Here is a 26,488-nt window from a genome sequence, read left to right on the forward strand (position 1 = left end):
CAGAGAAGATCAGAACGAGGCTTACTGCAAAGTTGATTACTTTAATGCCCAGCTATTTCCTAAACTTAGTTGAACAGGATGAAGTCTCTCGTATCCTGGGGGAAATCATTAGGGATGCTGAATTAACTTCAGCATCAGAGGGCGATGATGCGAACGAGGAATCGGATCATGTTGATGCCTTACCTTTACTACCTCTAGGTACTTAGCGGAACCATCGTCTAAAGGAGTTGTTCTTATTATGCATAAATACGCTATTATGCATCAAAAGCATGCTATAATTATCGTCAAGTCCCCCTCAGCGCGTTCTGAATTCACTTTGACGCGTCTTTTCCTACATTTATACCTATTATTGGCGTTTCCTACTCCAGCCTAGTTAATAGAGGAATAATCTAGACTTGGCGTACTTCCAGCTCATCGTGGTATTTGTAACACCTTCTTTGCTTCTGCCAGAGTGTTTTCAATAGAAAAATCGAACAGATAAATGCGCCTAACCCTGCCAGACTAATTGCAGTGTATAAAGCAGCCCGGTACCCTTTCAACTTACTTTCTATAGACTGATCACCTCTAGTTACATAGGCTTCCACAGTTCTGGCGATCCCTAAACCAATCGAAATACTATAGTTCATCACGGTACTAACCAAGCTCGCCGCAGTACCTTGATGTTTCCTCTCGACTGCATTTGATAAAACCAGCATTGCGGCCGGAAACCCTGTATCCATTGCCCAAGAGATAATTAGCACGGAAAAGAATAACTGAGTCCAATAAATTTGCACGACAGGCATAGTAGCAATAAGCGCAGACCCTAGAGTGAACCCTAAGAGTGAGATGAATACGACAATAGACGGCCCTAATCGTTGGAGGATAAAGCCTGTTGATACCGTTGCTAAACAACCGACAACAATACACGGGGTAACATATGCCGTAGCCTCAAATACCATAAGAGTCAGCCAAGTTATACAGTTGTAAGATGTGTCTAAACATACCAAAAGCGGAGGAGCCCCACGAATATTCTCGACAAATTGCCAAGTATATGATGCCCAAATTCCGAAACATGACCAGCCACAAGCGCCTACAACTAGAATGAAAGATACGTCGGATGAAAGTGCGTAGAATGGAATAAGTGGCTTAGGGGCATAATAAGATTCGATCAGCGCGAATAGTATTGCAAGTAGAATACCGACGATTAGAGCGATCCAGAGATATGGTTCTTGCCATCCGACAAGAGGGGCCTGATTCCACGCAAAACCTATCAGTACGAGAGCTGACACTCCCGCGATTGCTCCTGGTATATCGAGGTCGGACATTACAGCGCGAAGATTAGCAGGTGTCTCGCCCTTTGAGGTAGATATATTAGGGATAGTAAAACACCCTATTCCAGCGATGATGAGAAGTGTGGCAGCAAAGACCCAGTATGTCAACGGCCACCAAGCCAGCGCGAATAGACTTGCGCTTCCCGCCCCAATCATGATCCCCACGGGTGTCATAGTGGCAACAAGGGTGAAGACCATGGCTTTCTGCTTTCCAGGCGGGTATGCTATTCCTAGAAGTGCAAGACCATTTGGAAGCGAGAGAGCAGCGCCTAGGCCATGGAACACTCGAGAGGCCATGAATAAGACGTGAGTTGAATATACCGCTGTCCCCGAAATAGCAGACCAAACAGCCGACCAAACAAATCCGGCGAGAAACATTCGCTTATATCCATATGTGTCACCTAATCTGCCTGCTATCAAGATGAAGGTACCGATCGCCAAGCTATACCCAGCAAGAACCCAGATCAGATCGCTGGTGTTGAAGATGCCGAAAGTGATCCCTATTTCGCGGAGAATTGCTAGCGTTTGGCCGATACCTGCTTCTATAGCTTGTATTAACCAGCGCCATGTGATAATTGTTTAGATTTTCAACTCACGAGCACACAACTGGGATGTACATATCGTCGAGACGAACAAGCCTATATGTATTCTCGACATTTCACTAGCTATATAACTCGAATTTTTAGGAACCCGCGGCGGAGGTTTCGTTCCGAGTGGCATCGGCCAGGATATCTCCTCGATGGCCCGAAGCCCTGAGCATCTGACGCTCGCATGCCCCCGCTGCTGCCTTGCAAGACTATATGCCCGCGGAATAGGTGGTAGGGATTTGTCACGATATCCTAATCGCCGAGACCCCATGGATAGTGGAGAGCGAACCGCATTGGAGGACCCTGAGCTTGGAAGATGATCCTCATCGCTGCTAATCGAAAATCTAGACTGGCGTTCCGGAGAATGAGTCGTCGCGGCGACCTCAGGCGGTGTATGAATGTCGCTTGGACGACGAAGGATAACCTCGTGGGTCGTTTCATAGCTCCAAAACGAGCTTCCGAAAAGAGAGTCGGTGAACGACATAACTACATGGGATTATGTGCGGGTAAATTATGTGCGATAACCGGTAGCTATAACATACGGCACGCAGGCGCGAGAGCCCATGATCTTCCGATATTTAACGACTCTAGGTCTCTACCCATAACCACATAGTCATCATTTGAGCATGCTCGTGGAATATACCTGGGGATATCCGCTTGTGGTGTGCTAGTTGACTTCATACTATAACAAGAGGTCAAGGGTGCTCTCTGTAGAGGGTGCTATCAAGCCATCGTAGGTTCTTATCCTGCGGTTTCGTAGCTACGTGCTAGACTTATTTCTTACATTTTGGAATGGCGTGTTAATGGCCTGGGCGATGAGATCGGGATTAGTCAAACCAGGGATGATCGATTAGATCACCTATCAGCAACTGGTGATGCGTTCCTACTTAGCCGAGTCGGTACCGGCGCATATATCTACGATTGTTGAATCATGAGTAGAAAGTTCACCATCATCATTCGAATGTCCAAAGGTGTATAGATGGTAAAGGGTGCTTTTGCCCATCTTCTGAATGGTGTGAAGTCTGGCGATCCTTCGGAACCTCGAGCGGATAAGCTACCAATTCTGATTGGCTCTTAACCAGGTTTGACGTCTGAATTTGGTAATTGGTAGCTTGTGCCCACCCTCTGCCCCTACAAAATGCCGAGATCCCTTTTCGAGGATTAACTACGTTGCGATGTAATAATATCTCTTTCATCCGGTTCACTTCATAACGCCTTCCAAAGGGGTTAAGGATGGTATTTCGCAACAGCACATCTATATTATGTGAGTTTAACTTTACTCACGAAATCACCACATATAGGTTTGGCCCCTAAATAAAGCATACCCAGAATCCAAACAATGGTGTATACTAAGCTACCGAGCAAGTTTTAACGAACGCTTGTTAAAGGGGCTGAAATATCCGATATATAGTTTAGATCAAATCTTGAATATTCATATAAACTCGTATAGTATGTATGAGGCGAAGAATTACATGGTCGGCTATCAGATGACGGACGTAACGGAGATAATAATTCGAATCAACATAGGAACTATAGGATTTGGAGAACACTGAAGCATAGAGAAAGCGCCTCGGCTCCGTTCGGTCATGGAAGATGGCTGTCATTAAATCGTTTAAATAAAGCTTCAATACGTCCTACCTAGACGTAGCAATCATTCAGACAAACAGTAACGCACCTTAACCAAGTCCGACAGGTTTCCATAGGCCTTTGCCAATAATAGGAAGTCGGTTTACCCCCTAAGAGGCCGAAATATGATTTGCTCGATCAAACCTTATACCAAATTCTATAGCAAGCTACTGACGAGTCGAAACAGCTTCAATAATCATGGCAGCTCCAGATGAATCTTACTTTGCAGCCTTTCCATCAAAGCCGAAGCCTTATATTTCCTACGGCTTGACATTTGAAAAGGCTTGTGCTCACCATGCCGAGAACACGTTCCATGCCTCGCACATTTACGTCGTTGTGTCCAAGTCTATTAGCAAGACCGAGGCCTTCACGGCCCTTCAGACAGCCCTCGCCAACAAGATTGTTGGAGTTCGCTACGGCATTCTTCCACATACACCATTAGAGGATGTGCTAGCGCTAGCTGATGATCTGAATGCGAAGAGCCCGGATGTTATCATTACCCTTGGGGCGGGGTCAATCTCAGATGGTGTCAAGCTAGCTCGCCTCTTCGCAGCGAACGGGGTATCGGACACGCAGAGAGCCTACGATATCTTCAACAAATGTACCGTAGATCTCGCTAACGTAGTCACGACCGCCGCAGGCGTTAAGCCGGCGACTATTCCCGTTATTAATGTGCCGACGACCCTGTCTGCCGGTGAATTTACTCCGTTCGGCGCGGCGACAAATATGCAGACATTCGAAAAGAGGAACCTGATCCACGAGTCCGTAATAGCCGACATCGTAGTCTTAGACCCCACGTTAACAGTGTCGACGCCAGCGCGCTTCTGGCTTTCCACCGGAGTCCGAGCAGTCGACCATTGCACCGAAGGTCTATATGCCAATTTACCTCACGCGAGCCCGGAGTTGACCGCCGAACTTTCAACGCCCTCCGGGACCTGCTGGTAGGCTTGCTGAAGACAAAACAGAAGTGGGATGATTTCGACGCGCGCTTACAAACACAACTCGCGCTCAAGACTGCTGTTCAAAACTTATCCTGCGGTATGGGAGCTAGCGTACGTAGCTTTGAGGATTTGCCTTACCCCTATTCAGTCCACACTAAAGCACAGTGTATCATAACTGAGCCATGATTCTCAATTCACACCCCAGACTCCAAGACTACTAGTTTAAAGCAACTACTAATTTACGACACAGCATGGTATAGGACACCAGCTTGGTCCGATGGGTGTAGGGCACGGCGAGACAAGCTGCATTATTCTTCCGTGTGTGATGAAGTACAACTGGGACCACGGCGACGGAAAAGTTCGAGACTCCCTCCGAATGGTAGCATCAGCGTTCTGGGACGAGCCAGCCGTTGTCGAGGCCCTCGGTTTAAAGGCAGCGGATAGGGACTCCACTAACCCGGGAGACCTGATGGCAGCATTCATCAGCGCCCTAGGATTGCCGCGGAGCCTGAGCCAATTCATATCGGAAGCGATATGTTTGATCTCCTAGCGGAGAACTCTTTGACTGATCCGTGTGTACTTGTCAACCCAGTGAAGCTTGACAAAGAGAAGATCATCGAGATACTTCAGATGGCGGCCTAAGGGGGCAAGGGTCTATTGCCTATACATCTGTTATGGGCTATTTGTAGCTTTATCTTTTCACCTCTTAGACGACTACAGTCTTAAAGAACCGTATATCCGTAATGTTGGTCTAGTATGACTTTCAAGTAAGGTTTAAGTAACTTGAAAGTGAAATTATAGGTCTTGAAAACATTGATACACACATATAATCAACTACCTAGGTACCTGTTGTACGCTTATCTTTATATCTAAAGGGGCGATTGTTTACTATTAACTATTCAAACGAGGACATTACAGTTAACAGAACTTTATAGTGGTATACGATCAGACAGCAAGCTAGGTAAAAGGCAAATCCAGGTATATTCCTCTACAAGACTTGGGTCAGAATTAAACCATATAAACTTATAAGTCGGCGTAATATTCAGAAAGCCTCAGTGACACGATAAAGAGTTCTAGTTTAGTTCATTCAGTAATAAATATATTAACTAAATATATATCTGTTATGCATATTACTCAGCATAAACCCCTTATAGATCCTGTGTCAACCCAAATACCCCTTTTTGTCTCGTTTATATTAAGGAAGTGAACTTCACGTTTGCGAGCTAGAATAGCATTTTGTGATCATCTAACTCGTGTGAGCATGGGATACTTTACATGATCGATACTAGGCAACTTACACATCATTTAAAATCTTTACATCACATTCACGCCAGTGTTGAAGGGCCAGCAGTCTATGAAACACTACCAAATTCTTCACTGATATAGAACAGGGATGAATCATACACACGATAGAGAAGGAGATATTACTTGTGTACTCCTGTGTTTCCTTAAAAATGATTCATTATTATCACTATCTCGGTGTGTCCAGTGAAGGGCATGGCAGGAACATCGCCAGGGTGCCGAAGCCTATACTTGGACATTGTTCATCTTCGAAAGAGTCATTCGATCTAGGGCGTCTAATAACCCCCAATGCGCCAACCGGTTGCCTCACGAAGGGATTATTGCTCACCACCTACCTTTATTCCTCAGTTAGGCTCATGTCGCGCCCAAGGCTACTGGTAGGCAGTAGAACTACGCGCGGCGGATCGCATAGTAACTATCGGTACAGATACGTAGTGGCAAGAAGCTCATCTCGGCGGAGTTCACATGGATAGATATTTGGCCTTGGGTAGATATGCGAGCAAGAGAATAAGTGCACAGCCACCTCCAGATGTCCGGCGCTTGTGTAAAGCTAGATGGCCCAGTATGTCAGCACTGTCAACCTCCACGATAGATCATCTGATACCATCGACTTCAGGATACCGAAGGCTGGGGGGCGTGGACGTAGGAGAGTAGTGATCCGTGTGACTCATAAAGGCTGTAGCAATTTAGTCATCGTTGATTGGTTGCACAACACGGGCTGGTGTGGTTTCACCCACGAAAATGCCTATCTTGGGGTTCGATGTGCGAATGGGGGGCTTCTTATGGCTGTTTTGTACAACCGGATTTAGAATCGTGTAACTATTTGGGGTCTGGACAGCGGACCGCAGCCTCGCGGAAATCTAGATAGCCGGCGTGAGGCGGGACAAGTAGGCTGACGTGTGACGCCGGCGTGGGGTGGATGAGCAATACTGAGATGAGACGTTTGATAGGCTCAAGTTAGGCGCGTAGTAAGAAACGGTCGCCATTGCGATATATATGAAATGCAACACTGAGGCTCGTCTATCTTCGCCCCCGTTACGTCGTAGCGAGAAAGGGATGGAATGGAATATTGCGAGGCTGCTGCCTGTTCAGCACCAACGTGAATACATCCATGGCTTCCTAATGGCGAAATTCACAGCTGGGTTTAGCCAATGTTTCAGTGTTCCCAGCATATTAGTCGTCACAGTCGTCAGCGGTATTGTCCCTATCACTGTCGTAATATAGGACTACGTTTAGTACGTATTTAGAATAGTTAGAGTAGTTAGAGTCACCAGGGTAGTGGCAGTATTGTGTGGGATTTCGGACTTTTTTCCTTTGATTTGGTGGGCTTCCGAAGCTCGGGTGCTCACTTCGACGTCGAACGAATCGAGTCCGTATGCGGTGAGTCACTGCCCAAAACTTATGAAACTTGATTGATAGACAGGGAATATGGAGGAGCTAGCGCCTCACGGTATCCAGTCCCAACTATAAGCAGTATGTCGTATTGCGTAGAAAATGACGGTGAAGAACTGGAGTGGGCGATCGTCGGACTTACAAAAACTACATCGTAACAGCCGCCGGAGGTGTGCGACTATTGTTTTCTATTCCTTAGACCAGGCGCTTACTATCATTATCCGCGTCAGACTTAATCATAATGGCTTTCTCGCCCCGCGGACTACTAATCTCTCCGTTTTCATCGTGGGTTATGATTTGTTCCGGGTTACCTCACTCTTCGGGAAAACACAGATACCCGTGCCGTCGGATAGCATGGCAATGAATCTATGGTGCCGGTGATTCCGCGCAAGCGTAGATAGACGATAGACAGAGAGACAGAGAGACAGAGAGACAGAGAGACAGAGAGACAGAGAGACAGAGAGACAGAGAGACAGAGAGACAGAGAGACAACGGATGGGGTTCGATGGGCGTCGAAATATAGTTGGGCGTATATCACGACCGACGAAGAGCGAGGCGGAGATCGAAAAGGGTAATGTTCCGGAACGAAGTGGAGCGGTGTGTGAGGACCAGTTTAGAGGGTTAATATCTCGTCACATGCCAGGGCCTAGACCTGATAGACATAACAGGACAATATAGCAGCACAGCCACGATAGAAGCGCGCAATGCTCTGTGCATTCGTCTGGGTTTGAAGAGTGACACGTCAACGCATACGGCATACCCAGGCTTCTGGGTCGCGGTATCTAGAAATCCCGACATGAACATCGTAGGTAACGATGTGGCCTAAGGCATACATTTGTGGCCTGCTTGCCGTATGACCGTGCTGTGTGATACTTAGGATAGCAGGCGACGCCGGGCAGTGCGAGAGGTGGTATCAAATGAAAGACATAGGCCGGCGTGCTGTCCCAATAATCTAGCTACTCGTATGTATTATTATCCGTATAGCCTCGTAGGATGATTCCCTTCGTACTGCGCACGCCTGATGAATTAAGTTCCCAAACATAACATTGGCTAGGCGCGCGAAGGGAGATATGTAGAGGTACAGTCCTACGCAACCTTGAAAGGCATTTTGCGATTTGGCAGATAATAACGGCATTCTTATAATCTCGATGTGTGAGACAATGTCGAATCAAAATCTCGGAGGCCTACGAAAGGGGGGCCAGGTGAGCGACGACAGGGGTACTATGTATGGATCGAACAACGCATAGCGATAGACAACAAGATTCATATCACGAAATATTCTGGTTAGGGAAAATGAATACCGCCCATTTCTCCATCACATACCAACACGTGCGCCAAAAGCCCTACTTATGGTTGGAGTACCATCTTCGCGCCCTCTGATGGTGGTGTCGCTATAGTCCTGATAGGTTCAAAACAATACCTTTTCTAACCCCCTAAGAGCCATTACGGCGTCTTCTGTGGATTATATGTATCGAATTTGTAAGGAATGGAGAACAAATATGCAATTCGAAGCCGCTGTTCTACATTCGCTCCCCTTTTCGTCTCCTTCCAGAAGGTCAAAAGAGAGGGGCAGAGGGTCGTCATCACACCAATATAAAATACAAAAAAAAATATTTATTTCATTTTGTGCGCTTCGTCTACGTCACCGAGACAACTTGAACCGGGGCGGTACCTGCGAGCTGCATGTAAGGCATGGGTAAAAGACTCCGAATATTCCTGCAGAGACTATCCTGCAGAGACATGCTGTCTACTTCTCAGTAAGAGTCGGTGAGTGGTAGAAATGAGGGGGATCTGCTTCGTGATCGTGCCAGAGTCGTTTAAGTCGTCTGGGTCGTCTGGGTCGTCCGGGTTGGGTCTCTTGTCCTGGTCGAGCTCTTGTGTTTGTTTTGTTGAAAAGTTGGTGGAGTAAAGACGCTATTCAACAAAGTGGCTATGATATTGGCTGCTGGGTGCGGAGATAGAAAAAGGATTACCACGATAAAAATACCATGTAGATAGACCAGGTGGCTTAAACGGGATGTTGACCTCTAAAGGGCTTTATACATCCCTGCCAGCCCCAATCGGGATATGCACAGCTGCAGGAAGTGTGGTCTTAAGCCGGGTCCCCATTGACCAAACAATTTACAAGGCCCGTTCAGCTTACAGACATTGGACATCATTGCAGCCAGAGATTTTGTTCGTAGGGCATTAGGACATAAACGTACATGACGTCTACTCGTATGAGTCACAGCTGATACTAAGCCGATGGTATCAGAGAGAAGTATCCATTTCTGTCATTCTATCATATCCCTTTTCCATGTGTACTTGATCATGTACTTTTTGCATTGCATGTCTTGCAATGAAGGGAGTAAAATGAAATATTTGGAAATAAAAAAATTTTCCCCTCCAGTGTCGTATCGAGAAATGAGAAAGTGGATTGGCTTATTATCCAAGACCGGGTGCGGGACAAAGCAAAAATAATGTACACCCAAAATAAGGGTGCAGGTCTAGAAAAAAACGACCAGGGGATTGCTAAGGTGTGGCCGGTGAATGCAGCCGTGTACGGGGAGCAGGTAATCTCTGTTCCGTCTATGCTGCTACATAGGTGTATGTATGTATGGATCCATGGGCCAAGACGAGAGGAAGACTGGTACAAGAATAATCCATGGCGTCCGTAGCCTGTAGTCCGTGTAGGTCCGTGTAGCCCTTGTAGCCCATGTAAGCATATACCTCCACTAGATACTTCTGCTCATGGCTGCATGGATTTTAGAAGCATAGTGCACTGGATTGACCCGCGGCAGTGGGTGTAATCTCCGCTGAGTCGATAGCTCCAGAACATCTGCGGCTTGAATCGTGGCCTAGGACAGTCTCTCTCATACTGTACGGAGAATATGAAATCGTAGTGTAAAACCATTCATCCCCCAATAGTGGTGCTTTGCCGGGGCAGAAGCATTAGCACCTGTCAGCCGAACCGGGCCGGGCTCCTAGCCCTTTAAATTAGAGAGCTGACCACCTATGGGTAGCCTAGAACTACTATAGTAAGTGATCTGAGTCCACTCTTATGTCTAAGTGGCTTGTTCTCTCTCATCTTTGTCGTCGTACGAAGTAGGACCCTGGGGTAATAATAAGTGCGAGACTTGTCGCACAGAATCCCACCGTTTCGAATTATTGGTTCATCGCATGACGAAGTGTACCGATCCCAACAGTGATGCATTAGACTATTGGTGAGGTTTCTGTTTGGTGGCTGAAAAGATTGTCTGGTTTGTTCGTGGTTCCGAAATGTCTAGGTTAAGCGCCTCGGTATCATGTTTGATGTGATTGTCCTCGGGAGGATCTTTTGCCATGAACATGAGCCGAAGCCTTAATTCGGTATCAATAGGACATAGATAGGCAAGATCAGATTATCTTGAGGCGTCGAGCTGAGGGAATAAGGCCGAAACGGGGTAACTCGTAAACGGGTTAACCAACCACCCCGACGTCTCCCCCCCTTGCCTTTTGCCTGCTTGCTTACACCGAGAAGGACATAAGGGTGTGAGGCAAAGCTGTGCGTCGTAATACAGGTAACCTACAACGGAACACTGAAGAGGAACAGGACTATGCTTTTGATAGGTACTCGATAGATCATACAGACGGGGCAATTCAAGTGGAACGGAGGCTGAACGTCCTTGAAGAACCAAACGAATTGCGATTCTGGCTGGCCCAAATTGAGATCCGGGGGCGAGTCCTGCATAGACAATATTTCAACAGTGTTGGTTGTCTAGTTGTCTACCATTTAGCTTCTTCGGCCCAAACTACGCGTAGTAATACACGCATACATTCAGCAGGTAATTAATATCGAGGTAGCGATCTATGTAGCAATCTATAGATTGTTTGCTTGTAACAATAGGCCTCCGGCTAGTTGATTCGTACGGATTATTCCCGTCATTCAGGTCACTCAGGTCACTCGGGTCACTCAACACCAAATCTTACACTTCGAGATATAATAAAGCAAGATTAAGTTTGCGCATATGAAATACCGCCAATAACGACTCATAGCAGATCTAGAGGCATTTATAGCCTGTCATCGATATCATACGTACATGACAACAGGAGAAGTGATTGGAGAATAGAGGGGTGAGAGGGCCTTATGCTGCGACCTCCCACGTTTTTACCTCCTTGTCTTTTTCCCCCGCCATGCACTATGCACGGGGGTGCAGATGACCCTCTTTACAGCGAACTATCATCGGTTGGGAGTTCTCTGACTTAATCCATATTGGTCCTTTCACGACGCTAGATGTAAATCACGCTCATCGGATGACGCATCGAGAAAATCCTTGATGGTTACCTTTTAGATATGTTTAGTTCCTGTAAATCTCTATCTTGTAAATCTATGAAAGAAATTCAGTTTTCGGGGTTGTATCAAGGATGGAAGCGCCGGATGATACTCTATATTTCTGAATGGGTGTGTAAGACTCTACAAACCCTCCAATACAATCTATTACGTTCCACGCCACTGAGGAATAAACCCGGCGAGATGCGAGTTTGCCGAGGTGAAGAGGCAAAAGAACAGTCAGCACAAGCCAACTGTCCTTGAAAGAGATTATACCTGGTTACATATAAGGTATGTAAGTTTTTTCTACAACTATAGTTAGATGAGACCTAGTATAAGTATAATTGAGTATAAATGTATTGATTACGAGATCTTATCCTTCCGTATTGATGAATTGTGTCCTTTAACGTATAACGTATATCATAAATCGAAGCTAAAAAGGCAGGCTATTTGAAGGCTAAATCTGGTAGGTGGGGGGGATTGTCACTCTTACAACTATTCTTAGGTATGCAAGAGGGCTGGTGATGAGAGATGCAGTAGCATTATACTCCAATAATGGGTATAGGCAAATACATTTTTGGCTACCTCATATGTAAGTTAGTATGTAATCCGTATGCACAATCGGCCCTAGGCTTGTACCCGCACCTGCCTGCCCACTTCCCCGCGCGGGAACTACTCCAATGCTATCGTACTACATTATAGAAATCACTCTAGAGAGAATTTACCTTGGGCCTTGGGTAGGCAGCTGCTTCCCATCTCTTTTGATCTTAACTTACTATATCTCCTCGGCACCACCCGAATCTTATTCTAGACTTAACCTTCTTTTTTTTCACCTAACCTTTCCAACCCGCATAATAATAGTGCGAGAACTAATCCCGTTCTCACCTATTTCCGTTTTATCTTCAAATTATCTAAATCAATGCGCTGCGACAATTGAGGGGAATAGACCATTCTCCCCCACTATTCCGGGAACATATTTCGACCAGTTCGCATACCGGCCAAAGCTTCCGTCCCTCCGTACATATGCTGTCGGCACCGTTGGAGTCCCGCGGCCGGATTGTGCGATACCTACGTGAAAAGGCATCTGATTGAACCTAATCATTATTACTCATCCGACGTCGTTTGACAAAGAAGGATCATAAACCCTCGGTGTGTATCCAATCTGGAGCATTAGGATCGTGTCATCTACCGCATCTGTCAAACAGACAAGCTTACAACTCGACTCCCTCTTCCACTAGGATTAACACGGATCTTCTACAATTCTGTTTCTTTCTGGTTTAATTTAACTAAAGGAACTGAAAATTTTCTAATCGGATCTAACACGGCCTACCATCTCCTTTACAAAACGCCCAGAGAGAGCGATATCTCTGATTTTCGCCGCATTAATCTCTATTGCGCCTCAATCTCTAAACGGGGGCCCGGGGATTTGAAATCTCTGTCGATGGATCCTTGATGATCCTTGACTTTGGAAAATTTTCAAGTTTTTCTTGCTCTTCTTTTTAATACGGTCCATATCGTTGGGATATTGTCGGTGCGCCAGGGACAGGGACTAGGACCAGGACCGAGACGGAACAGGGAGGCCATAATCCCAATTTCGCTAAAGGATAGCCGATATCTCAGCAACCCTGAAACCCAGGATCCTCAAAGCATCGTCATTCACGAAAATTTTTTGCAGTTTCCGTTTTCACCGGGGGACTAGCGGGACTCATATCTATTGCGATGACCCTTTACTATGGAGAGCTCCGAATTGCCTGAACTATGATAGCCAAGTGACAGGGTTACTGAAAGAGTTGCGCATTTTCTTTCCAACGTCATCGTAATCGCATTCGCCGCCTAGGAGGATCCCTAGGCTACAAGCGATATACGACGACGTTGAGTAGGCGTGGCCACTATTTATTCCCGCTGGCGTTATCAAATCATTCAGTGCTACGCGGACCGATTTGCGGCGAGAAGCAACTGAATTAAATCATCATTTTAGCGCACAGTGGACAACTAAATGCATTGATTGGGTACCGAATCAGAAACAAAGTGCGAGCGGATTCTCGTCAGACGTTGTGGCTGTGCCATTACACAAGAGTCCAAAGTTGACTAATACTGGAAGTGTGTGTGAGTGTGTGCATAGAGAGACATACTGCGCATACACCCCTGCTCTTGGCTAGCTCAACACACACCCAGACTGGATGTACTGTACGTACCGGACTACGCGCATACCCAAATCCTGCCAAGGTACCTTTACTTTTAGGCTAGGATTAGGCTTGGTAGGGGGTCCCCCTTGTCAATTCTTTTTGACAACCCTTGCTAGCCCCCCCGACAAGTAAAAAAAAAAAAAAAAAATTTGGCCTGGCCGTTGGTTGCTCCAAATATTTCTCTTATTATTAAACGAGACCACTCGCCTCGCCCAACCACCTCCGACGGTTCACCTCTTCTACCAAGTTTGGCTTTTGCCATATCTATTGACTCATCTTGCAATCGCATCCACATTATTTGTATTTGATATTCGTTTCCCCCAAACGAATTTTCCAATCTGGACTTTTAAGAACAGTCCAGTTTCTTCCAGCGCCTTCATCATCTGAAGTCGACCACTCATCGACTTTGATGCCCAATCCTCCTGGGGGATATAAACACCAGATCTTGACATGTTCTCTCAAAGAAGACGGTTTTCCTCTCCTCTTCCCACCGACCACATACCAAGGTGACAGGTGTCACTTCCTCCAGCGTCACGACACAGGCGCCATTTAATTCAGAAAAAAAATACATCGAAACTAAAAACCACAAACCACGACGACGTTTATCATCGAGTCGCATTGGGGGCGACCACATTTAAAAGAAGTTGAACCAGAAATATTTCGCGACCACGGCGACAAGCATCGTGAAAGACTCCGGCAAGATGAGTTACGGGTCGCCTTACGGGACCCCTCTTCGAGGAGGTGATTATTACTACGACGTACAGAGTCCCTCACCAACACCTTCTCCACGTCACTACCCATTTTACCCAGCTCAGACCCCCCAGCGACCGGCTACTCGAGCTCATGTTCGCAATGCTAGCACCGGCGTCCCCGACTTCCGACCGTCGACCGCCTTCTCGCCCCGGTACACGAGCACCGGCGAGTATGCCACCGGCCTAAACCCGAATGTGAGTTCGCGAAAGCACAGTTTCTCAATGGGGTCGCATCACATGCCTAGGCGCGAGCGTCGGAGCTCCTTCTCATACAATCGGGCCTCTCATGGGGACTCCGACGAGGACGAGTTTTTCGAGATTGATGGGGTCAGATGCGTGTTGATTGCGGAGTCCAAGAGTCGCAAGCGCAGAGAGTCGTTCTATGCTGCTCCGGGACATGGCACTGATCACTACTACCGTTCGCAGGGCATGCCGTCGTCGTTCTACGAGAAAGAAAGAGCCGATTATCCCCACTTCGATGAGCCTCCAGCACGCTCCGCTACGAGGGTCGGCAACCACACCCGTCGTCCTTCCGCCACCGCTGTACCTATCCAGCGCCCCGCTACTACACGTCCTTCTAGTTCCCACAAGAAAAAGGCTGCCGCCTCGGGACAGAAGAAAGCCACCGAGGCAGATGCCCGGAAGCACCGGATCCCTCCTGGATACTCATTAAAGAACTGGGACCCCGCCGAGGAGCCCATCATGTTGCTAGGTAGTGTCTTCGATTCAAACTCTTTAGGAAAGTGGATCTATGATTGGACTGTCCACCACCACGGAGCCTCCACTCCCATTGCCGATGTAGCCGGCGAATTATGGGTTCTTCTTATTCAACTCTCTGGCAAGATAAAGCGTGCCGAGGAAGTTGTGCCCGAGGTTAGAACCCAAGCAAACAAGGAGATGATTGAAGATTTTATTGAGTCTGGTGAACGCTTGACGGACAAGCTTCGTATCTTACTTAAGAAGTGCGAGGCCCCCATGTTGAGATCCTCCAAGGCTAAGGAAGCATCCCACCTTGGACAAAATGCCGGCGTGGAGTTCGTCAGGACCATCTTTGGCCGTGAGAGAGAGCTTGAACGCACGGAAGCTTTTATGCAACAAGTTCGCCTTTGGAACTTGCGGTTCGATGCAAACTGTGAAGACATATTGAAGAGGCCCAAACAATAGATACCCGGACCCTTCATTTGTTTTTTTCCCCCAAAGTTTACTACTACCACTACCACTACCACTACTACTACTACTACCATCCGTTGGACCCAATATTTTCCGAGGATGGACCATAACATTACTAAAACCAATTGAAAAAGGACGAAGGATGGCTATGCCATCGTGTACAAGTAGAAACTGATTTCCTGTTTGGGTCGTATTCCCGGAGTGGCACGTCGATACCAGGATTTCCCCGTTCAGGATTTCTTTCATCTGTCATATTACACAAGCCGCAGGGCACACTACGCATGCATCGAGGGAAGAAGGGCCTGGATTTTCCTGTCTCGTCTTTCGTTTTTCCAAGATACCCCGGACGAAGAGAGGAGAATGCGTGTCTATATTGCACACACGCTCACCGCGCAAGCAGTTGACGAGGACACGAGCGATATACCCTTTTGGGACATTATTCGGGAACTCAAAAGTTGGTCTTTGGAGAAGGAATTGTTTTATTTTGCGCCACGGCATTACGGAAGCCGTTGATGGGGTATTACATGAGGTTGGCTATGATCCAACCGTAGAAAAGAGTTTTAATGGTTATTGTTTTATTGATATCAGCGATGGATTCGTTACTCCAGCCGAGTTATGTTTTTTGCTTCACCAGATAAGCAGCCTGCGCGAATATGAGCGGGCGTTTGGTCGAACAAGGTGGCATTTTGCTTTATTGTTTTTCCGCAGAGATACGGTTATAGAGGATCTCTGCGTGTTCTATTAAAGATCGGGATATGGTTGTACTGGCTGGCTGGGAGATACCCCCTTTTTCTTCTCATTGTTTAGGTAGCTTGAATCTCAGGAAGACAAAAAGACCACTATTTTTATTATTCTCCTACATTTGCTGTCTTTTATTTACGAAAGTGATCTCATCTCGAGTGTGATATGATAGTCCTTTGTGCTTGAATAGCAGTCAAGCTCCCAATAGATTTAGTTTACCTTACACATGGTGTTGTACTTATGCATGTTCTTGTCCCGCGGTCCTTATGTTTGCATGTAATATGCATATGCTTGCTGCCGAAATCACCTGTGTGAGGGATATGCGGTCTTAGATCAGGACCCGTTTGCTAACGTCGTTGCAGCGTAGAGTTCTATCGGTGGATTATTCCGCCTGACTCAAAGGGACATGGATTTGGATGATTAATCGTATATTTTATTAATTGCGTATTTTCTTCTATTATCTTCCCTCAGCGAATTAATCACGCAGCATATCAATCAGTCTTGTCGCCAAGCTAATCATGTTTTCAATGTTTCTCTTCTGTTTTGTCTATCTGATACATTTAGAAAATTTGTGCGTGTGTGTGTGTGTGTGTGTCTACTTCCTGCAGCCATAACATGTTTTCTAGCTTGGGTACAGTACTGTACCTTGGGTAGATTGATGCAGTATAAAAAGAAAAAGAAAAAAAAAAAGGTTGAAGGATGGATACCATGCAATGTCAGCCTCCGTTCCTAAGGCGCAATGTAATGATAACTTATTAATATGTACACAAGTAAAATCCTTCGAAATATTTTCTATTTACTCTCTAACAATTTTTCCTTTTTTTTTCTTTTTTTTTCTTTCCCATGTTCTTCGTTTAATTTTGGTGTGTGCCGACGGGGTCTGTTTGGCCGAGATTGGCCTTCATGCCTAAGCCACTCAACCACGCGGCGGTCTTGGAACACGAACACGAGAATGTTGAGGAAGTTTTATTATGTGTATACGATTATGTCTGCTTAGGTACTTGGCATAGTTAACAACAAGGTTGAGGATATGTTTGATCTCTCCCTAGATTCCCGTATCTAATTCTAGCTATTATGATGATGATGATGATAATTGTTGTTGTTATTATTATTCATGACATGAGGCCGAGTGCCATGTTAGGGTTCCATCGCTAGGGTTACAGGACACGGTCCATCACTAATCCTCTGCCGCATTGGCTTCTTCTAGGGGCTCTTACAGGCTCCTTTAGCGATTGATCACCCCATGTCTTGTTCTGATATCCAAGTCCGTCCGTGTTCCATGGTCCAAGCTGCAGCAGTCTGCATGTCAACTTCTTTTTTTTTCTTCCTGGTTACAGTACATACATACAGGATTAGACTTCCTACTCCCCTCCGTACGTATAGTATACCGAAGGCTGGCATCATCACGGCCATCGAACCGGCGGGCCACCATATGTCTTATTCGTCAGTTAATTTACCCCTCTTTCCGGTCTGTCGACGAGTTATGAATCGAATGAGCGAGTCTACCACTCATCATTCGAGTCACAAAGTGAATTGGTTGTTCCAACTTGTCCTTCCGTCATAGTATTGTTGTTAGGCACCTACGGATTTGAATAGGGCGCCCAACGGATCCGCTCATATGCGCACCGCTGCTCTCCCTGGTAGATACTTGCACCCTGTAGACCCCTTTTGGATTGTGGAAGTGAAAGTGTAGGGGTCATTGTATCGTAAGTGTACGGCACAGCGACTGGCGACGACATGGGGAGGGAGGAGCTTGGAGCGCCTTAGGATTCCGCCGCTGCGATGTTACAGTACATGAATCCACTGCCACGCGAAGAGCGACAAGGAAAGTTCTCCTTCGTCTCTTGTAACCTTAATGACAGTTTCTACTAGACATTTATGAAATACACCTTCTCAGGCTGGCTTACCTTAGGTATATACATACTGAGACAATTCGTTCCAATTACCTATATCATCCTCCTGCAAGTGATCGTGTAATCGTAATCGTGGCTAGTGAGTTGATGGATGGGGGGTGTGTATTAAACAGCGAAGTATATATACACTTACACGTACTTCGTACATATACACATACCTCCCTCATATGAGTGAGACTCGATGCTTATTTACGTTGGTTGTGTTCCAAGCCAAAATCATATCAACATATCCCTGGCATGGAAGAATTGGATCATGTATCAATATTTTTCATTGATCAAAAGTAGGGATAGAATGATAACAGAACCGAAGTTGAGTACCTTGCATACCATATGGACTTTTTCGGACCTATCGGAGGTGGCGGCCGACTATACGGAGCGGATGGACCACATGTACTTGTTGAAAGGGATACTTTGCTGAAGGAATGCAGGTTGGTCCTCGTCGAAGTCAAAGTTATTAGGTACTCCTTTCTTACAGGCGACCCGAATAAGTAACACAGAAAACCACCAACCTCCCTTATTCCTTGTCAAGCCATCCGCGTCTGTCGCGGCAGTTGGTCGTTTAGGAATCTCGGCGACTATTTACGTGCTGATGTGATCAGATCAAATTTTCGTCCATTCACCCGTCCATCCATCTCATCTTGTGTTCCATTTTGGGGTTCTGCCCACGAGCTGGGGCACGTTATATGGCCAATCACAAGCCAGAGTCTTTATCCATGTAGGTGCTGAGGCTTTATTAGCCCTCATTTCCCCCGGTAGATAAGGGGCCAAAGTCCCAAGTAGGATGGTATAATAGGTAAATTAGGTCGGTCTGTCATGTAAGCAATGGCAAGGCGCTGGTCTTTTTGCGCAGCAGCCGTGCATACATAAAGTCGCATTGGCCCACGACCGAAATAGTATCATTGAATACTACCTCCAACAGTAGCTGGTCGATATGACACAGTTGTCTTATTTCGCTACACTATTCGAATTGAAGGGAAAGGAGTATATTCTTACCCACCTACTTTCTACTTCGTACCACACACCAGACGAATTAAGTCTCGCGCCATCAAGAAGAAGGGGGATGAAGGGCACGGGAAATAGGCTCAACGTGGGAAATGGATACCATCTCCCTTTCTTACATTCGGAAAAACTTACTATGTACAATACATACGTTTCTCGTAAGGCTTAGTACGCAGCGAGCATATGCGCGGCCCCGTTACTCTGTCTAACAGATCGACCGGCTCCCCTCTTCCAATGTCGGACGATTAACAGCCAAGCAAACACATTGATAGCGGCATTTCGTATCTTTGCATTAATTACCTAGTTCCCGTCTATAATTCGTAATAGTGGCCTTCTAGCCAGGAACGTCGTATACATATGAATATAGATGATCAAGATCGTGTACTACACGAGACCATCAGGCAGACAGCTGGATAATATTGCCACCACCTGGAATCATTCGATAGATCAATCTATTGGCGTGAAGATATACATTAGGGACATATTGATAGTGATAACCTGCTTTTAGACACAGTGCCTTATCTAATTGACGTGTTATACATGTCTCCTTGCTGCAATTGACGTGGGCAGGCATAGAATTCTTCGACTTCTCGAAGACTTGGCTTAGGGGATACCGGCGTCTATGCAAGTCATACGTAGAGGGGCAGAGACCCCCGCCAACAAAGTAAACATCCTCATCATCATCATCTGTACGTAGGGTTATAGTCGCACTAGCACAGCCTGCACCAGGACACAACGGAAAGTAAAGCGTCTAGGTACCTAACCTAAGATTAATTTATCGACCTATACTCGTCCTACTCGCGTATCGTACCAGTCACTTGCTCCCCCCTTTTCATCTTTGTTTCTTTATCGATAGGGTAGGGAATTTAAGAACTTGCCAACCCAACCCAACCTAACCCAACCCCTCTTCTCCCCTCCAAAGACGCGTCTAGATGTGTAAATCCCATTCATTTTTAGAACCTCATACATATCGCAAAGTCCTTAAGGCACATTAGGGAGCAATACTATACGTATCGGCCCGAGGTGGAGGTATCACGAACGAGCGTCTCCCTATCCCCTGAGACTAGGTATTTGTAAGATGCTATAGATATCCAGGCTGCCTTAGAATCCTAGTTCCCTTGTACGCCCCTAAGTAATACAGCCAGGTTACCTATGCTGCATGCAGTGTAATCTCACCTAACTACCTACGTATGTGTGTCATAGCCTTACTTGATATCGCGATACTACCAACCCCTCTTCCAGCCCTCACTCTACGGGACAAGTTTAGAAAAACATACATATTGCTTCTGCCTCACCTGACCTGGACATAATGAGGCTATTACTTAGCGGCGCTGCCTAATTCCTAGTAAACTTGATGTCTCGCTCTTTGAACCTGTTCGATAGGCCGTAGATATATTGAGATATTGCCACGGGCTAGCTGATATCGGATACTCGCAGCATTTACGTAGCACGCGCCCGGAAACGTGACTCAGTTGGCTGCACTCTCACTACCTAGGTATCTAGTTCATGACGTGACGGATACCCACGGCGAACCTGTCGCATCGGGAGGTTACGGCGAATAGTCGTGGGATTTACTAGTAAGGGGGGGGGGGGGGGTCCTTTTCCCCCATTCCTATCCCTTTCTCTTCTAACCCCATCCTCCTTGGCATAAGCTTGATGTCGTACTTGCATCTTAGAATATACACCCATTTCCCGGTTTATACTATAAGTCGAGCAATACCACACCCCCAATAATAGCCACAGCTGAAAGGCTGAAGGGCGTGGGACTGCGCCCGGGGCATGCATGTACCGTAACACGTGTTTATTCATGTACAATATGCCTGTACCACGGGGGCGGTCCCGGCTTTAGCGACTAGTACCGCGTGGCGACTGGGATCCCCTACTCGGCTCCGCGCCGAGCCTACGGCTTCGGAATACGGGCTGCAGGGATCTTATTACTCCATTTGACTATATCCAGGGTTCATATAGTCGCTAGTCTATGGGGGCCATACTTTATATTATTGTACTTAGAGATTGAAGTCTATAGCAGTCAATAGCTACACTCTTTATACAGTTACACCTTATTCTTTGTCTTCCCATGTAGTATGGGTCGGTTATTATAGTGTATTGAAATTCGAAATGAAGGTATAGCTTTTACACTGTTCTACCTACCCAGATATCGATTACTTACGTTCATCCATCATCTATCATCCATGCCAACTCAACCTGGGAAGTACGTAGTTGCGCATAGTAACACGTACTACTTAAAAAAGACATGCATGGTCCAGGATATATTAATTGAAAGATCTATAACACACATATCACCACCGTATTATATACCAACTCAGAGTTGCATACAGATAGAATTACACCTTTTCTGGGTCCTCTAATGTATATAGCCCTTTGAGTAATAATAGTCCATAGTTTCTTTGATTTACTCTACAGATGTTGATTTGACATATAATATCCACGTATAAGTTCAATCACGACCTAGAACTCTCAAAATATGAATATTAACATGCGAGGTGATCTGTCGTCGAGAGCTTTGGCCTTTACCCCATTATTTATTACCTCCATAATCACACACCTAAGATAAATTATTCTGCTTGGAAAGAACCATCTAGACTATGCGACGTATTTTGGTAGATTCCAAATTGTCAGTTTAGACTGCTGGGCTTGATGCATTTGAACGCCATTATGATGCCTACCGATACTATTATGCACATATTGCTAAAAGTAGCTGGCCCTTGACACGTTGCGTCTGCCGTATACTTCGAAGATTGAGTGTTTTTGGCATCATTTAGAATGTGCTGCTTTAGTTCTCCTTGATAGATCCACAACCGCCTTTATAGAGCATTATTTGACTCTGCTACTTTCAAACAGGCCTCTTTATAGGCACATAAATGTAGGGAAAACGGAAATTGTAGATGGGAAATGTATGGGTTGGGTGATCATAAAACCAAAGCGAAAGTGTATGTCGTATGGTATTTTTGAGGTTTTTGATCCTACGAGCAACTTTGTTAATTTTAGAAGCTGTCTTCTTTTTTTAGAAAAAAACGTATACCTAAAATATAGTTTCTATTCAAATTACTACTACTTCGCAGAGGCTTGTAATATTATGTCTCGTGGAAAGGACGCAGTGTTTGGTAATCTACCCAGATAAAATGTAGAGAGTTAAGGGGTAAAGATTAGAAAAAATAAAATAAAACCAAATGGTACTCATAAAAACAAAAACAAAAAACAAAAATCATCCAAAAAAGTTCGGAGTTGTATACATCCTGTCGCATGCGTACTGACACTGAGTTGAACGAGTTGACCTCCTCGTAGCCCTGCTAAGTCCGAAATACAAGTCCTATGAAAAACCCTTCGAGGGGTTATTTCTATCCTTTCATCACCTAAACCGCTAAGCCAATTGCCACTTTGACCTTGAGATTTCGGATCCGGGGTGATAGAAGAACTTCTTAGTGGGGCTTATAAGTCTACCATGTGTAGGTACCTAAGGTACATTGCAGGTGCCTAGCGACGGCGTTGTTATCGAAGTGCGGTATCCCTCTTACAGCTGTCTGGATGCCACTTTGTCACCTGGATCCGGCGCCTTAAGAATCTCTGCTATGCGATAACCCGCATCAGTTGATCTGATGCAGTTGGACTACCTTAGGGGGTAGATTGCTTTAGGTACTCGTTTACGTTACCTTTTTCGACCCCTTTTACTCCTGCAAACTCCTTTATATAGGGATATCATCGTACGGTCTACGCTACTAAAGGTTGAGTTAATCTAAAGAAATAAGTTTCCCTTAAATATCTCTTATGTCGCTAGAGGGTAATGTCGAACCTAAGTAAAATTCCGTATAGCTGTATCCTTAATATACGCAAGACGAAATCTTTATGGTTTATTTCCACATCCCTAATAACGTCATTTGGTAAACAATATCATATGTTTAAGCTGAAGGGGTTGATACCACGCGAACGATTTTTCCTCTTAAGCTCATAGGGTAGAACCTCGCAGGACTTTCTACTCGCAAACCTGTCGCGTAGCTCAAATAACTAAGCTGGACGGGTTAATGTTACCACAAAGTAGAGCGAAGTTACTTTATACTGCTTTAAAAGGTCTAGAAGGTTAGGAACTTGTAGAATATTTAGTAATGAGAGGTGACGAAGTAAGCCGCATAGGCTAGTTGTAGTCTATATTCTTAAGACATGCCTAAGACCTGTGGCAGAGGATATACGATGGAAGCAAGCCTTATGATGGATACTAGGGAATATCCCCTTACCTACTAGTATAAGGCTAACATTCTCACGACATATTCTTCGTAGTCAATAGGATAAGTTATGCGATGTACTTAAATTTCGGCGAATTGACATCATGTATAATGAGCACTCATGTACTTTAAAGGCATCGCATGAATATTTATTTAATGATAGTCAAATACGAGAAGACTTCTAGTCGTTGTGAAAAAGGCATTGGATATGCTGCTCAGTCACTGATGCCTAACCCGAGTTTTAGATCGAGGCAACCTTTGAGACTACGTAGATAATTATTAAACGTAGAATATACAAAGATGAAATAGGCGAATCTTTATAATAAGCGAACACGAGGGTCATCTCCTTTGGTATGAGGTGAAATTAGAAACTCCTAAAACTAGCGATAGCCGTGACTAGGTTAGTTACAGTAACCAAGTCGCCTGGTTTCTTATTAGCACGATTTGACACACCTAATCGCGTCCTTGGGATATTGCGCTTCAGCTAAGAAAGAGATAGTATTAAAAATAGTCTCTTAATAGATACGGGGGCTTTGGTATTTAACATGTTTTTAGAAAGGATAGGTCTTATTAAGGCTCATAAATTGGTCAATGCAGTCCTGAATGTCACATGTATATTCCCGGGTAGTGTTCGAAGTGCGCAGCGAGGTATATCAAACCGGTACTCGGATCCGACGAAGTGTTATTGGGTAGAATCAGAGAGCCAAGTTCGAATCCAACATGCTCTAACACCCATCGGCTGTGACGGGAGTGGGTATGGTAAGCTTGACTGGGACCTACCTAGTTTAACACCGATATCTATCTCAAAATTTGTGGCTATTCGGAGACACCCCTTAGATATAAGCTAGGAGCTTGTTCTCCTCGAAACCTTCATATATGAGGTCTGCCCTATCAATGTAAAGGAAGGGGTGGTGATGGGATAGTTGGTAAGGTTGAAACATTTGATGACGAGTCACGCGTATTTGTTTCGTGAAGTGATCGTCGCCGGCGTTAACAGATTGAATCTTTCGTGACGACAGCCGTCTGATTTCGTCTAGGATAAGACTTGGCTTTCGCAAAGCTACCTATCTTTCAGTCGGAAATTAGCTGAGACGTTAGCGAATTAAACTAGAATCGGTATAAAATTTGATAGAGCTGGAAGAAAGCCAAGCAAAAAGATGCGGCTCGCCAAGAGAACGTTGATACTCTTGGCATTAGGATCTCGTTTCATCTCATCGCCAACCCCAGAGTTCCACTACGGCTCTACACACAATTCGAGACCAAAGCACCTAAGCACAAGGTACTCTTCCATAGTAATAGCTCTAAAACATTCTAAACTTGGTTTGGTCTCGACATGGTACCCATAGGAGAGATGTCGATCGCCTACAGTCGTGTGCCTAATTACCGCTTCCGGGTTTCTAGTTAGTAATGCGTATATACTATTGATCTTCCCCCAAGACCGTCCATCCCTTTTTTCTTGATCTAATGTTCCTTGGCGACCCAACACCCATACCTTCAGGACGAGTTGAAGGGTAGTTGCTCATCGACATTCGCGATCCCCTAGTCGTCGAAGCACGATCTCTCCTCCCATCATCGATCGACTATACTACGGTGTTAGTCCCCGGTGGAACCACGTGTAGTAAAGTATCAATCGAGCCAAGAACACCAAGAGGACGCGAGACCCGGCTTACTTGTCTCGATGACAGTTCCATTCGTTTTTTTCTTTTAGTTTAACTACATATAATGCCTTACAAGTTCCCCAAGGCTATCAGCGCAGTGCGCGTTGCGACCTTCGTCAGCACTGCCGCCTGGATTCAGGGTACTAGCGCCAGCGAGGTCTCGTTACCGGAGGAGGCACTTAATAACTTCCTCCGAAGACACAGGGTTATAAATACTTCGAGGAGACAGGCGCCCGCACCCGAGGAGGAGAAAGAGGAGGAGGAAGAAGGAGACGAAAAAGAGGACGAAGAGGACGAAGAGTCGTCAGATAGCGAATCATCGGCATCTAGCGATTCTAAAGAGGAGGAGGGGGAGGAAGAAGAGGAAGATGATGATACCCCAGCATATCAGACCCCGCTCAAGCCGGCATCGCCCTCGGCGCCGCAGGACAACCAGCAATCGGGACCACCGAGCCCCGGGGAGTCTAAGCGTAGGAGCCAGGGTAGCCATCGGGGTCTGGTCAGCAGTAGGGGTCCTCGCGATATTCGGCGTAGTATTTTTCTTCTGCCGACGGCGGAGGAGAGCTCGGATGGCGCAGGAAGAAATCAACGCATTACGGGACGAGGAACTCGCAAGATCCCATCAAGAACACATGTCCCAAATAAGCATGCCGCTACCACCACCACCACCGCCGCCGCCTCTGCCTCCAGCACCCCCGATGATGGAACCAGCACACCTAAGAAGCGGTAGCGACGCCGGTAATGTCCGCCCTCCGAGCGGAGAATGGATGGCGACGCCGCCGTGGCAAGAAGATCCACCGACGTGGCGAGACTCGCATCCGTGGAGACAGTCGCAGCCCTCGGTCGCCGGGGGCGCTCTCGTAGGGGGTCCTAGGCCGCTCTTCGCACCGCCGGATACGAAGCCGGAGTACGACGGACGCGCTGAGATTACAGGTCAAGCAGAGAACACAACATTCGCGTATCGGTAGGGACGACCTCGAGAGAGGCATGTCCTCTGAAAGTCGCCAGGACTGCGCATATTTCTACCTTCTTGAGCGCTGCTTCTTCTACTTATATTCATCTCGTGGACTGAGTCCATAGTTAGTTCGTTGCGCCAAATAATTCGGTACTAATATCATTTGTTCTCGCATATGATTTATGTGTTTTGGCTTTGGATGCTGCTGATTTGAACGTGAGCTACATATTTACCAACCTGGTATAATATCGTGCAAATTTATAGTAAGACTGACGTTTCTATTGGTAAATTGAAACTTCGTCCTTATGGCCGGCCCAATTACTAGAAATTTATGTTGCTACACTAATCTTACGGGCGAAGGTATTTTTCTATACTAGTATCTATCAATATCATGGGAACATGGTAGGCTATATGATATTCCTTTTTTAGT

The 26,488-nt window shown here is 45.9% G+C and overlaps 2 protein-coding genes across 2 annotated transcripts; both read left to right on the top strand.

Moving 5' to 3' along the window:
- Positions 1-3,721: 3,721 nt before the first annotated feature.
- On the top strand, positions 3,722-5,014 carry GL218_03024 (uncharacterized protein; the record flags this gene model as incomplete). Its single annotated transcript, XM_033579569.1, has 3 exons — positions 3,722-4,284; positions 4,329-4,575; positions 4,715-5,014. The coding sequence occupies 3 exons, from the start codon at positions 3,722-3,724 to the stop codon at positions 5,012-5,014; spliced, it is 1,110 nt and encodes a 369-aa protein (XP_033437454.1).
- Positions 5,015-14,333: 9,319 nt separating this feature from the next.
- GL218_03025 (putative vegetative cell wall protein gp1 protein) lies at positions 14,334-15,548 on the top strand (the record flags this gene model as incomplete). The annotated part of the gene is made up of 1 exon (XM_033579570.1): positions 14,334-15,548. One exon carries the CDS (start codon positions 14,334-14,336, stop codon positions 15,546-15,548), a length of 1,215 nt encoding a protein of 404 aa, XP_033437453.1.
- Positions 15,549-26,488: the final 10,940 nt, after the last annotated feature.

Source organism: Daldinia childiae (assembly GCF_008694065.1).
Source record: "Daldinia childiae strain JS-1345 chromosome Unknown Scaffold3, whole genome shotgun sequence".
NCBI classification, from domain to species: Eukaryota; Fungi; Ascomycota; class Sordariomycetes; order Xylariales; family Hypoxylaceae; genus Daldinia; species Daldinia childiae.